The 15377-nt window shown below is 28.7% G+C and overlaps 1 protein-coding gene across 1 annotated transcript in view; it reads right to left on the minus strand.

The window, feature by feature from the left end:
* Window positions 1-2681: 2681 nt before the first annotated feature.
* Window positions 2682-15377, minus strand: part of LOC119616235 (homeotic protein labial) — a 42842-nt gene continuing 30146 nt past the window's right edge. The window contains exons 2-3 of the mRNA XM_037972562.1: window positions 4364-4698; window positions 2682-4295 (exon numbers count right to left, since the gene is read on the minus strand). Of these exons, the coding sequence (XP_037828490.1) occupies window positions 3972-4295; window positions 4364-4698 (659 nt within the window). The 3' untranslated portion in view covers window positions 2682-3971. The remainder of the gene's footprint in view (window positions 4296-4363; window positions 4699-15377) is intronic.

The raw sequence follows: 15377 nt of genomic DNA on the forward strand, positions 1-15377 counted from the left end.
TCGCTTATCTAAGTGATATTTCGTGGCAGTCAGTGGTGATGCTTTCACTTATTCTTCCACTTAGATTTAACATAAAAGTGTCCTAGGCTGCCTCATCGATGTGCTCTCGCTTAGAATGTAAGCCACAGTTTCATTAAGACAAATTAAAATTTCACTTACATAATGTGTGGAGTTCTAAGCGAAGTTAATGAGACGCCTATAAACGCTTGCAAATAAGAATGTAATGTATGTAGATTACAATCCTATTTGCATTTGTAAGTTAAAGTACCATGTCTTCCGATTTTGTTATAGAAAAAATATATTTTTTGTTTACGTTTATTTCAAATTATGTAAGTTTATTTAAAAATTATCATCAAATAATAAACTTACACTTTTAAATTAAATTAAACACTTTTAACGAAGATAAATGAAATGAATCTTAATTTTCTTTTGAAACTTTCGGCCATCTTCCTTTACAGATCCTGTAAACAAACAAGAAGAAATTGTCAGTATTAAAACTAGAATGTATGAAGTAAATTTACCCCAATTTTTAAATCCGTTTGTGCCATTTAGATCACCACAATTATTTTAAATTTTTACAATAAAACAAATTTTTTAAGAAAACACAACTTCACTTACAAAAGATCAACTTTAAACTGAAACAAAAATATTATTCTTTTCATGTAGTACCTATACATACAAAAGAAAAATAAAACGGTACTTTAGTTCTGTTTTTTTTTAAAGATATAAAAACAAAAAACAACATGAAAAAGGCAGCTAACTCTCTGCTTAAATCGTAATCTATGTTATAATTAAAGTGCATGATATGTTGGATTACGCATACATTGCACTCTAAGTACTTAGATTGCTCGCTTAGAACGTCATACTGATGTCATCGAATATTATCTAAGTACTTTGTTTCATTTACCGCTGGGCCCTTCAGTTTCTCCTATATCCCTACTATATGGTTCGAACTATTTTTGGTTTAATTCCAATATTTTGATGTATTTCAAACGAAATGAAAAAAATGACAACTTAAACGAAGTTCACACAGACAGTTGAATTACTTAATTCGTCCTCTGAATTACAATAGCCAATTGACCGGTTTCCACGACACATTCGTAATTCGTTTTGACCGCCATTTTGTTTTTTTTTTCATTCCTTATGTTATTATTATTATTTAGAATACATATGTGTGCATGATACAAAAATACGTTTGTTACATTATTTTAACAAATTAAGTAATATATTTTCCATTTTTTTTTTGTTATTTTATTTTTTATTTGTTTCCAACCAATGAAAACAAACAGCTGATTATGATAAATACCCGATAAAAATTAAAGATGACATTCATTCAGATAGTGAATGACGAATAATTGCATTATGTGAATAATTACATCATGGTATTATACCTTATAGTGGGTATAAAATACTTCAAAAAAAAAAAAAAAAAAAATTTTCCTATAAACTTCAAAATCGAAGTAGCACGGACATAGGCTTGGATCAAAAATCCAAAAAATATTTCAAAAATATTTTCTTTACGCGTAATCAAAGTATGCTTTTAGCTGAGACAAATGGTGCAAAAACAATTATACAAGTTATATATATGGAACATTAATTGGGTAGAGTTTAATTAAAATGGGAGGTGATGAAAAAAACCAATACTTAATGGGAAATTATTAACCCACAAGTTAACATTATTCACATCATAACTCCTAAATGGATTACTATAAATTAAAATTTTAACACTATTTTTTTTAAGGGTATTGAATGAATATTATATTTACGAATGATAAAATAAAGTTTTGGATTTTTTTTAAATTTCATATTTTCTTTGGCTCTTATGCATTTATAGTGCATCAAAATTCTGTCAAAATAAGTTTATATATCTTAAATTTTCCTGTAGAATTGAATACTAAAGTCGGATTGAAATATGTTCAGCAGTTTTCGGTCTATAAACAAATGTCGCCCAGAATCAGTGTTTTGGCCGCATATGTATATGCAGATGAAGGAGTTGAAATTTTAACAAAATAATTACGCCAATATTAGTTTTGATCAAAAAACTTTTATAAAAGGTACATATAATGATATCACAATTTCAAAAATATCGCGTATGTATATTGAAAAAAAAAAAACAAAATTTAAATTTTTTCTCTTGTTTTCAATATATTTGTAAGAAGAATAATGTTCTTTGGCATTTAGAGAAACCGGAAGTTATATGCAAAAATTTACTTTGCTTTACATATTACTATGAATATTACAAAAGCTTTATAGAACCTTTGATAAAGGTTTATGAAAAAGACCCTAAGATAACTTCAAGTAAATATGGTTGTGAAAATGGGGAATTATTCTTCCACGATTTCCAGTTCTACTATATTTTTGTTTTAAGAAATAAAAAAATTATCAAAATTTATTTTCAAACAATAATATTTATTTTATTTCACGTTTTTCTATTGACTAATAATTTACAATCGTTATTTTATTATTTTAAGTTTTTTTTAATTAGTTGTTATAATAAGGACTAGTTTTTCATTTTCTGGTTACTTTGTGCTACAAAATATTATCTCTTAAATAATGACAAATAACGAAAAATAAACTAAAATTAAAATATACAAATACAATGAAATGAGAATTAATTAATTTGATAAAAATATAAAGAGAAACGAATACTAACTAATTAATAGAAATGTGTATGTACAAATTACAACAAAATAATTTACAATTTGAAACTTAAAACGAGTTGGACAACATTTTTGCTAGTGAGCGTAATTAGAATTAAATTTATTTAGTTTGTCTTTTTTTTGTGGCAATTTTTATAAAAATTATAAGTTGAAGGAAAACTTAAAATTGAGGGAAAAAAGTGATTGGAAACTTGTGTTAGTTAGATCAGAGATGGAAAAGAGCTAATAATATACATCGTGTTTTTAAATAAGAATTCAAACTCTTTCTTATTTTCAAGCTAAAACAAAGACTTTTTGAATTAATTTTACATTTATTGCATTATGTATTTTCTTTTAGCTATGTAATGTATATGAATTAATTCTTTTCCATCACTGAATTTAGGTTTAATTTTTTTGATTAAAATTTAGTTTATTTTATTAAATACTAGAACTACTTGTCGGTTTAAATTTATTTTACTTAATTTTTTAATATTTTTGTTTTTTCTTTTGTTTATGTAAAAAGAACCCTGAGTTTGTTTTGATACACTTTTATCTCTGTTTTTAAGTTTTTTATTTTAATTTCAGCTATTTTTTATATCTATAAATTATTATTTCTTAATTATCAAGTAATTTATGTACATATTGATTGATTTGATATTAGGTTTGTTTTTTGATTTAAGATCTTTTTTTTATTAAAATGTAGTTTGTTAATTTTTTTTTTTTATCACAGCCAAATGAGCAAATTATTGTATTTTGTTAAAATTAAATTTCATTTGTCATTTGGCAATTTAGAGAGAGAGAGAGAGATAACTAAATATTTAATTTTTTCATTATACAGGACTACAAAAAATTTCGGATTGTAACATTTCTCGAAATTTTAAGAGTTAATTACAAGCATTTTTTATCGACTGTATCGAATCTTATACAATTTACACCAAAATATAAGACATTATAATGTTTACCGTCTTTACCGAAATAGTTGCATTCTGCCTAGGAATATGTGTTAGAAGCGACAATATATTTTCGAACGTAGGAAGTTCGAGAAAGGTATAGAGCTGTCCTCACATCAATTTATTTCGAAGATTTACTGAATCTACGAATATTTGAGGTATACAAATCGGAATCAGACGGACGTTTTCAATAATTTTAAATAGAAACATTTCTGATATAAGAATCCAGAATCGGCGTGTGACATGTCGAGTGAAAAATTTCAATAAGCCTCATTATTTTGGTGCTGAATATAAAAAGTATTAGTCCTCCATAGGACTCCTCCTCCTCCTTGCCGAAGAATCTTTGCAGCCCCGTGATATAATTTATTGTGTTGTGTACTTTTTACATTGACTCTCGACTGTTATCACTGTTATGCTGCATTGCCAACTGACATTCAGTTAATGTAGGGGTTGCTGTTGACTTACAGCTGCTGTTATTAACATTATTGTTATTGCTGCTGGTGTTTGTACATTTAGAAGTGGCCAGATTTTTGGCATTATTTTGGTGGTTGGCAGCTGATGTCACTGGTGAAGTGGTGGAGTTAATAGCAGGAGGTGAGGTTGTTGTGGTGGTAACAGTGTGCTGAGTTAATATATCGGCTGGTATAAGACCCTCTTTAACACGTTTCTTTTGTTTCATGCGACGATTTTGAAACCAAATTTTAACCTGGAATTTGCAACAAAAAATAAGTTAATTTTCAATAATTTAATTAAAAGTATAACTATTAAACATACCTGTGTTTCATTCAGTTGCAAAGTATTAGCAATTTCTATACGTCTCGCTCGTGTCAAATAACGATTGAAATGAAATTCTTTTTCCAATTCGGTTAATTGTTTGTTGGTGAAATTTGTACGTCCCGAATTATTGGTGGCCGCTAAACCGCAAGACATTTGTACCATACTGCTGGGACTATGACTGCCCGAAAGTAAAACTGTTGGGGTACCTTGTCCACCCATTTGATGGGCCGCCAATACGCCGCCAGCTGTTGAAGCATTGCGACACATTGCATCCAATGTGGCTTGACCATTCAGATGATGATAATCATGCAAAGTGGCAGGTAGTTTTGGTGCTGCAAAGACAAGATACGACAAGACAATACCATAATTAGACAAGTTTGTTAGTTTTTGTATACACACACGCACAAAATATTTTTCATAATATACATATTGTTGTGGTTTTACAGATTATGAGTGATTTTGTCAGTGATGATCGCTGTCAAAGTTAATCAGCGTGAGATTTTTTTGGGCATTGATACCACAAAAAACCACAAGAACAACAACTAAAGTAAAATTTGTATATTTCTTACTTCTTCAACCTTTTTTCCCTTAACTTGTTTCCTCTCAATCTCTACGGGGTTTTTTTATTGAATGATTTGGTATTTTTGCCAAAATACATACAAATTTGTGTAAAATACAGGTACATTTATGTCTAGTTTTGGTTTTTGTTTAATTTTTTCTTGGCATGAGTTGCTAAATTTGATTTTGTACCTTTCGGGTCCGAACATAATGTGACATGTGCCCCGTGGCTTATTCTAATGATTATGAAAATCAGTTTTGGCTTCAGTGTTCCTATTGTAGGATTTGACTTTTTGTGTGTGTGTTTACATTTGGTTTTTCATCAGAAGGATTTCTTAATAGGATTAACTAGAGTTTGTTTGAAAATATTGGAATTAACTTGTACAAATGTAAATAAATATAAAAAAAAGTATTGTGACAGACATTCATATTTTGAGTGGGTGTTCCCTAAAAGGATTTTCATTAAAAAGGAGGGGGTTTGAAAATCTTAACATTTTCACTTTTAACAATTCCCGGAAAACTATACAAGAAAATATTCTTTTCAAATTAAAACTGAGTTTAATATAGTATTTTTGTTTGCCAAATTTTGTCCACATTTCATATCTTTTCTATTTCGATACTTTAATTAGGGCAATAATGTAACAGACTGATTTTTTCTGTACACTATAATCTGAAACGTGATTTTTATATGATTTTATTTCTTCCATTATTTGGCTTTCACACCCCATAAAACCGTATTTAGAGATAAAGATCATAAAAGTTATTGTATCTGCTCGTATTTCAAATGCTACTGTTGTAAATTAATGATATTTATATTTATTTTTTATTATTGTTTCATTTTTGGCTAGAAAATCATATATAACGCCATATTAAATGTCAAGTGTTTCCAATAATCAAAAGAGTAAAATTTATAAGTGTTCGAAACCGTATGCATTATAAAATCGAATCAGCTAAAATAAGAGAAAAAAGTACCACGATCATAAATAAGTCAAAAATCATTAAAAATAATCAATCAAATATAAGTCAAAGAAATCAAAAACATGTTTGTATTATAAAATTTTATAGATATGTATTTATATGTATGTATATGTGCATATATTTACGAGGGTGGTTTGTTTATTTTTTTAACACACATTAAAACAGTGAACTTGGTAATAAATTTACGAAAATAAAAATTCGTAATAAAATAATTTTATTTCGTAAAATAAAAAAATATTACCATACACTACGTATAATTTTGTTACGAAAAAATTTTATTATCTTCGTGAAATGAGACATGTCAAAACGAAATTGTTTTTGTAAAATATAAGAAACTTTTATATGAAAAAAGATATAACAAAATATTCTGTTAAAATTATTCAAAAGCAATAAATAGGAAACCTCACTTTGACATACTCTTCTATATTCGGATTCCTGCTTAGAATTCAATACCCGAGTCCAACTCAAGCAATGTTGTAACAAATATTTACACTAATGGCTCCAAGAGAAGTGGATTTTGGCTATTACACTGACAGATTTGGGTTTAAATCCTCATATTTGGGTTTTAATCCTCACCGAATTATTGTAGAGCTTTACAGGCGCAAATATCTACTATTAAACGAGTCGCTAACGGGATATATATAAGGACGGCAAAGCTGCGATCATAAATCTAGCGGGTGACTTTACGACATCTAGATTAACCAAAGAATGCCGGGTATATCTGAATGAGATAGCGAGACTTTCCTGGACAAGATAATTGTCAGGGTAAATGTATAGCTGACGAACTTGCGGAAAATGGTGCGATGATAGGGGAAGATGAAATCGACGAACTTTAAGTCGTTGAATCAGACTGAGCTGTATGAAATGGTGAAACCACCTGTCTAACTTCGAGGTAAATTTAGGCTCTATATGATGCTCCCAGGTCAAGCTTTCGTAGGAAGCAGTCAAAACGGGACACTGTGCAATTAGCAATCACGCCAGTAAAATGAGTCCTGTAGAAGTTGTCATAATGAGAAAGAAGAGGAATCAACACCTCACTTCCTTGGCCATTGTCCATCGTTCAATAAAAGCAGAGAACATTGTTTTGGCTTTGCTGCCCTATCTTGTTTGGAGGTGCTATCCGGAATAATCCTCAAAAATCAAAAACCAGTTGGTTTGTAAATCAAACCGACTGTTATAAACCTAGAAGTAGTGAGGTGGACCCATGTGCGCCACTCATTATTGATTGAGTTGGTACCCTTCTTACCTAAACCTAATAAAAAGAAAAGAGTATTCGTCCTATAAAAAAGTTGTGTGTTTAAATCCATTGCTGTGGCCTCCGGTAGGTTAGTGGTTAGTGTTCTAGTCTGGTAGACCGGAGGCACTGGTTAAGGAGCGCACAACAGGCCCGATATAGTCCTAGGTGTATTTCTTCGGATTTGATGTATATACATCCTCCTTTCAACTAACTAACTAACTACTAACTAACTAACTAACTAACTAACTAACTAACTAACTACTAACTAACTAACTAACTAACTAACTAACTAACTACTAACTAACTAACTAACTAACTAACTACTAACTAACTAACTAACTAACTAACTAACTAACTAACTAACTAACTAACTAACTAACTACTAACTACTAACTAACTAACTAACTAACTACTAACTAACCAACTAACTAACTAACTAACTAACTACTAACTAACTAACTAACTAACTAACTAACTAACTAACTAACTAACTAACTAACTAACTAACTAACTAACTAACTAACTAACTAACTAACTAACTACTAACTAACTAACTAACTAACTAACTAACTAACTAACTAACTAACTACTACTAACTAACTACTACTAACTAACTACTAACTAACTAACTAACTAACTACTAACTAACTAACTAACTAACTAACTAACTAACTACTAACTAACTAACTAACTAACTACTAACTAACTAACTAACTACTAACTAACTAACTAACTAACTAACTAACTAACTAACTAACTAACTAACACTAACTAACTAACTAACTAACTAACTAACTAACTACTAACTAACTAACTCTAACTAACTAACTAACTAACTAACTACTAACTAACTAACTAACTAACTACTACTAACTAACTAACTAACTAACTAACTAACTAACTAACTAACTAACTAACTAACTACTAACTAACTAACTACTAACTAACTAACTAACTAACTAACTAACTAACTAACTAACTAACTAACTACTAACTAACTACTAACTAACTAACTAACTAACTAACTAACTCCTAACTAACTAACTAACTAACTAACTAACTACTACTAACTAACTAACTAACTAACTAACTAACTAACTAACTAACTAACTAACTAACTAACTAACTAACTAACTAACTAACTAACTACTAACTAACTAACTAACTAACTACTAACTAACTAACTAACTAACTACTAACTAACTAACTAACTAACTAACTAACTAACTACTAACTAACTAACTACTAACTAACTAACTAACTAACTAACTAACTAACTAACTAACTAACTAACTAACTAACTAACTAACTAACTAACTAACTAACTAACTAACTAACTAACTACTAACTAACTAACTACTAACTAACTAACTAACTAACTAACTAACTAACTAACTAACTAACTAACTAACTAACTACTAACTAACTAACTAACTAACTAACTACTAACTAACTACTAACTAACTAACTAACTAACTAACTAACTAACTAACTAACTAACTAACTAACTAACTAACTACTAACTAACTAACTAACTAACTAACTAACTAACTAACTAACTAACTAACTAACTAACCTAACTAACTAACTAACTAACTAACTAACTAACTAACTAACTAACTAACTAACTAACTACAACTAACTAACTACTAACTAACTAACTAACTAACTAACTAACTAACTAACTAACTAACTAACTAACTAACTAACTAACTAACTAACTAACTAACTAACTAACTAACTAACTAACTAACTACTAACTAACTACTAACTAACTAACTAACTAACTAACTAACTAACTAACTAACTAACTAACTAACTAACTAACTAACTAACTACTAACTAACTAACTAACTAACTAACTAACTAACTAACTAACTAACTACTAACTAACTAACTAACTAACTAACTAACTAACTAACTAACTAACTAACTAACTAACTAACTAACTAACTACTAACTAACTAACTAACTAACTACTAACTAACTAACTAACTAACTAACTAACTAACTAACTAACTAACTAACTAACTAACTAACTAACTAACTAACTAACTAACTAACTAACTAACTAACTAACTAACTAACTAACTAACTAACTAACTACTAACTAACTAACTACTAACTAACTACTAACTAACTAACTAACTAACTAACTAACTACTAACTAACTAACTAACTAACTAACTAACTAACTAACTAACTAACTAACTAACTAACTACTAACTAACTAACTAACTAACTAACTAACTAACTAACTAACTAACTAACTAACTAACTAACTAACTAACTACTAACTAACTAACTAACTAACTAACTAACTAACTAACTAACTAACTAACTAACTAACTAACTAACTAACTAACTAACTAACTAACTAACTAACTAACTAACTAACTAACTACTAACTAACTAACTAACTAACTAACTAACTAACTAACTAACTAACTAACTAACTAACTAACTAACTAACTAACTAACTACTAACTAACTAACTAACTACTAACTAACTAACTAACTAACTACCTACTAACTAACTAACTAACTAACTAACTAACTAACTAACTACTAACTAACTAACTAACTAACTAACTAACTAACTACTAACTAACTACTAACTAACTAACTAACTAAACTAACTAACTAACTAACTAACTAACTAACAAACTAACTACTAACTAACTAACTACTACTACTAACTAACTAACTAACTAACTAACTACTAACTAACTAACTAACTACTACTAACTACTACTAACTAACTACTACTAACTAACTAACTACTAACTAACTAACTAACTAACTAACTACTAACTAAATACTAACTACTAACTACTAACTAACTAACTAACTAACTAACTAACTAACTAACTAAATAACCAACTAACTAACTTACTAACTAACTACTAACTAACTAACTAACTAACTAACTAACTAACTAAACTAACTAACTAACTAACTAACTAACTAACTAACTAACTACTAACTAACTAACTAACTAACTAACTTACTAACTAACTAACTAACTAAATCCATTGCTACTGATGATATTTGTCAGCACTTCAATGTCGTAAGTTTATCATTTTTGCAAATTTTTTTAATACCCTTCAACTTTATGAGAAAAGTTCATAAAAGTTTGTTATTCCTTTTGTAATTTTCACAATATAATTTCCGTTCCCATAAATTATATTCTGAATACTTATAGATAACGAAGTTAATTTACCGACGTCCGTCCGTATGTTTGTTAAAAACAAATTTCAGATTGCCTATATCAAATTCAGATTCCAAATCATACGTGTTGATTTACCGATGTCCGTCCATATGTTTGTTAAAAAGAAAATAAACGGCGAAACAGTTTGGAATGCTTGTGATTATCACCGATATAGCGACTACAATCGGAGTCCATTAAATACATCATTAATTATCAATTAAGAATGCCGCTGTAAATTCATAACTATCTATATCAGTTTAGGGACTTCTTAACTACTCGTTACTTTTAAACTTTCCATCAATAGTATTTACATCAAAGTATATTTACAACATCTACCGGCTAAACAATTTTTCTTTTTTTAATACATAAAACAACATTTCCTCACAATAAATAAGTATTTATCCAAAGTATTTATTTAAGTTTTTAATAAAATAATTCACACTATTGGATAACAATCCATTATTTACTTGCCACAATGAAACTGCAAAGGGAAGAGTTTGTTTGTGTGTTATACTTGGACTCAACACTCCAACGAGACTACAACTATTTTTATTTTCAAGTACTGGCGCCTGCATAATGTTGGAAAAATAAAGAAAATCTACTTTTAGCGTTTGATAAGACAAACTTCTATTGAATTAGTAGTTGATGATGAAGTTACAAACATGCAAACCATGTATGTATGTTTATTAAAAAAAGAACACATACATACATGGGGTTGTGGCAACTACTTGAATTATAAAATATATTGTGTATATTTGATGAAATGAGTGTCAACAGGAATTGTACTTAATTAAGTTGTCAACAACTTTAATTACAAGAAATTACAGAAGAAAGAACAGAAATAACAATTTTAAACAAACATACAATTATAAGGAAGTCACAGCAGTTTATATTTAATAGATCTTTATGTATAAAATTTTATGTAAATATTGTATTCTATAAAGTCTTTATTATGAGAACCTCACAAAAACTATTTCATATGCAACAAAAAATATAGGAAATATAGTGATTTAAATTTTCCGATCGCAACATTGGTCGTAGAACAAAGGCATATACATACATACATACATACATACATATTTATGTATGTATCTGTATACACTCAACATTTTTCAAATATTTAATTTAATTCAGATCTGGCACAACTTAACATTATCCTATTTATCTAAAATTTTAAGAGTTTTATTATTATATGAATTGTTGTAATTATCTAATCTGTACTCTTCAAAATCCCCAAAATTAAAAATGTTTTACCAAATATTATTAGAACATTAGTATTTCAAAAAAAGTTTCTAAAATAATTACATTAGTCCAATATCGGATATTAGTTTGCAAAACAAATTGACACAACTGATTTAATATTGACATTATCTAATTATCATTCTTAGCAATATTGTACAATCCCCTATTTTCATCGTCACAGATGGTCAAAATTTCACTGGACATTCATAGAAAGAAATTAAAACAATACAATTGAGACATAATTTGATTTAATAGTGGAAGAAACAAAAATCTGATTCTAATCAAATCTATGAAAATTCCTTTCTTGTTTCTATTTGTAGGACAGAATCTTTTCGTTTTGAAATTAAAACCTTTAAATGATGCTGTCAACGCCAAAAGTGTAACCCTTCTTCTTAAAGCGTTTAATATTAATTGTGTGTTTGTTTGTTTGCAGAGGCAAACTAAAAGTTGAAAGCGAAACCAAGAAAAGGGTGAATGACTGACAGTAAAAGAGAAAAGATACATTTATAATTACCCTGTAGTTCTAAAGGTAGGCATTATGTCAAACTATGGTAAAGGTATACATACATACATTACCCTTCGTCAGCAAATGCGAAATTTATTTTATAATAACCCCGATCAGTTCTCAGCGCTTAAAGAGAACTTGTGTTACTTGTTCCAAAATATAAATATGAATAATCACTCAAAGCCAATGCGGTACTAGCTCCAAAGTCTGTAGGGTATAAACATAAATGAAAAAGAGTATAAATGACAGATAGTATAATTTTGATGTGAATTAGCCTCATCTTAACTCATTAGCAAAAGTCAACACATTTAGATACAGCATTTTTGAAATATCCATATTTTTTTGTATGTATGGGTATATGTGGATTTATGTATATGTGTACAAGAATTAAAATTTAAGTTTTGACATGACCAACATGAATATTTATTTTTGTGATTGTGATTTGAAATTCTTGCATTGTATTTTTTTTTATTTGTTGAGATTCCAGTTAATATTTTACGAAAGATTTCAATACAATGACTTGACGAAAACATACACTAATCCATTTATACTGTCATTTTTATTACTTTTTAAGTTTTGTTAACTGTCATTTAGAAACTTTCTACATTGTCATTTGTAGTAAACCAATTTGAACAAAAAATCATAAGTAAACTCGAAGAGAAATATTAGTAGAAATAAGTGTGAGTGTTACATTCTGCTATGCCGAATCTAATATACCCTTCACCACAGTATAGTTTAAAAAACATTTTAAATTTTCTTTTTAAATTTTATATTTTTGAAAAAAAAAAAAAAAAATTTTGGAATTATTTTTTAATAGGATTCGAAATATTTTCAAAATTCTGGAAAAATATGCGCTTCAGGTTAAGATATCATGAGGAAGCATAGAGATATGACGGAGGTTCAACTTATAATTTTAAGTGGCATTTTAGACTTTTAAACGACATAACGAATTTTATAAAAGAAGGTGTCTTACCGCCGCAAATATGGCCAAAAAATTGGGGTTTTCCAGTTTTTAAGACACGATAACTCAAAAATCTAATGTGATGAGCAATTCTGAGGCCAGATTCGGATTTAGCTATACTCAATCCTTTAGAGAAGTAAAGTGTACATTTCTCTGGGTCTCTGGGTTAAACAGTTTTTGACCAGTTCTATTAAACCTTTACCGTGATGTCTACAGATATCTCGAAAACATGATATAATGGAGGAAATATGATGCTTTAAAAGTATTACAATTATTTTTAACTATCCGAATATTTTGAGTGTAATATGTACTGGTATCCATAACCATTCTCCCATATGATTGTTATAGCAATGAAATCGTTTAAATTCTCAGATGCAGTACGTTTTGAGAATGACTTTGTTAATTTTTTCTTAATTCAAAAACATTGAAGTTAATAAAGAAGAAATGTAGATTATACATGTTCATTTGAAAATGCATTGATTTGATGGCTCCCCGCGGTCACATTAGTCACGATTTGTTATAACGTTTATACAAGTACAAATATTCGTATAAGCCTACCAAGAAAAGAAAACAACATTGAACCCGATTTTATTATTCTTACTCCTCTTTCTCTCCCTCTTTACATGTTGTTCCTCTTCTTCTTCTCCAACAGCCACTTTATTGGTGGTGAAGAGACAATTCGTCCTATGGGATTTAAGACAGATTTTGATTTTGAAGTTAATCTCATTACAAGCATTTATACAGAACACCAAAACAATACAATTGTATTCGAATAAAAGTAACAACATCAATCCAACAAAAAGTGCACTCATTCTTGTATCAATTTAACTAATCCTTTTACTCGGGGATTTAAAGTGGCGCCAGTGTTATGAGGTTTATCAAAATTTAACATTTAAAATTTTCACATTGATATTGTGTGTGTGTGAGTGTGAGTGTGTCTGGATGTCAATCTATGTATATATATATATGGGAGAGTGTCGTCAAACAGGAAGTTTGTTCTATGTATTTTCTATAGTTGTCATTCTTGTATTTCATAATAATCGTAACACCTTACAATGTATTTGTCTTAACCCCTTTCAGAACATGTTTTTTTTTTTTTTTTTCGGGTTTTAATTAGGATGGCGGTACATTAAGCACTCATATTGCCAGGTTATCACACGTTTGTCCAGAGAAAACCCCACCAACCGACCTATACCTTCATATAGGAAGTTGGAGCATCCGGACTTAATTTCATCAAAAGTATTAATGGTCTCCACCAGAAAAAAGTTTTAGAGTTTTAATGGTCTCCACCAGTAAATATTTGAGTTTAAATGGTCTCCACCAGGTTATATCGTGAGTATTTTATGGTCTCCACCAGTTAAATACATAACCTCACTCTGAGGTAAAACGAAAGCACGCGTTTAATGAAGACAACGCATAACTTAGAACAGTTATACGAAGTAGTGCATTAAATTAGTGCGGGGTGAGAAGTAATTCTGTCGAAAGCCCAGCAACAAGCACAAGCCTGACCGTCCTTAAGAAATAAAAACGATGACGCGAGAGTTGTTCCCCAACTCAGACCTGAATTACAACTGTCAGAACATGTTTGTTACAATTTTTAAAATATTTGGTTTGTTTACTTTTTTTTTATTTTCTTCAAATATTTGTTTGGTGTTTGTCTTTTAAACATGTTTGTTTTGTGTTATTTTTTTAAAAAAGTTTTTATCTTCTATCTTTAAAAATTAAGTAAAACGGCAAACAATTTTGAAGTGTATATTTTTATATATGTGTATATATATTGCATGTGCTTATGAATGATGTATTTTAAACGTAACAACTTTGTATCACCAATGGAAGAATAATAACAGTAATGTGACAATTTTAACCACATTAGTTGAATTTAGGGAGTTCAGGACTCGCGACTGTTGTTGCAATTTTAATTATTTTTAAGTATATTATATTAATTAATTTTGTCAAAATCTGATACCATACGATGACTTTTTCAAATATTAAACTATACTGACTTAAGAGGAACTTGTCTCTATTATAAAACAAATGTTTTGAATTCTAAACTTTCAACTTGACCTTGTGTTATGGAATTTTTCATTATAGATTCATAAAAATTCGATAACAAATTCAAAATTCTTTTTAATTTTCCACTAATGAATGTTTGAAAGTACATATTAGAGATTGTAAGAGCAGCAACAACATGAGTGGCTTACTCGGATTCATTGAAAAATGGTTTTATTGTACTACCTAAGGCAGGTTAAATTTAGTTTGTTTATGTACATCCCTTGCTTCCAGTGTTGCCAGGAGCTTATGGAAAAATGGTTAAAATTA

The sequence above is a fragment of the Lucilia sericata genome, unplaced genomic scaffold (genome assembly GCF_015586225.1).
Source record: "Lucilia sericata isolate MDLA Ls3-8-SP2 unplaced genomic scaffold, ASM1558622v1 Contig000062F_arrow, whole genome shotgun sequence".
Classification (NCBI taxonomy): Eukaryota; Metazoa; Arthropoda; class Insecta; order Diptera; family Calliphoridae; genus Lucilia; species Lucilia sericata.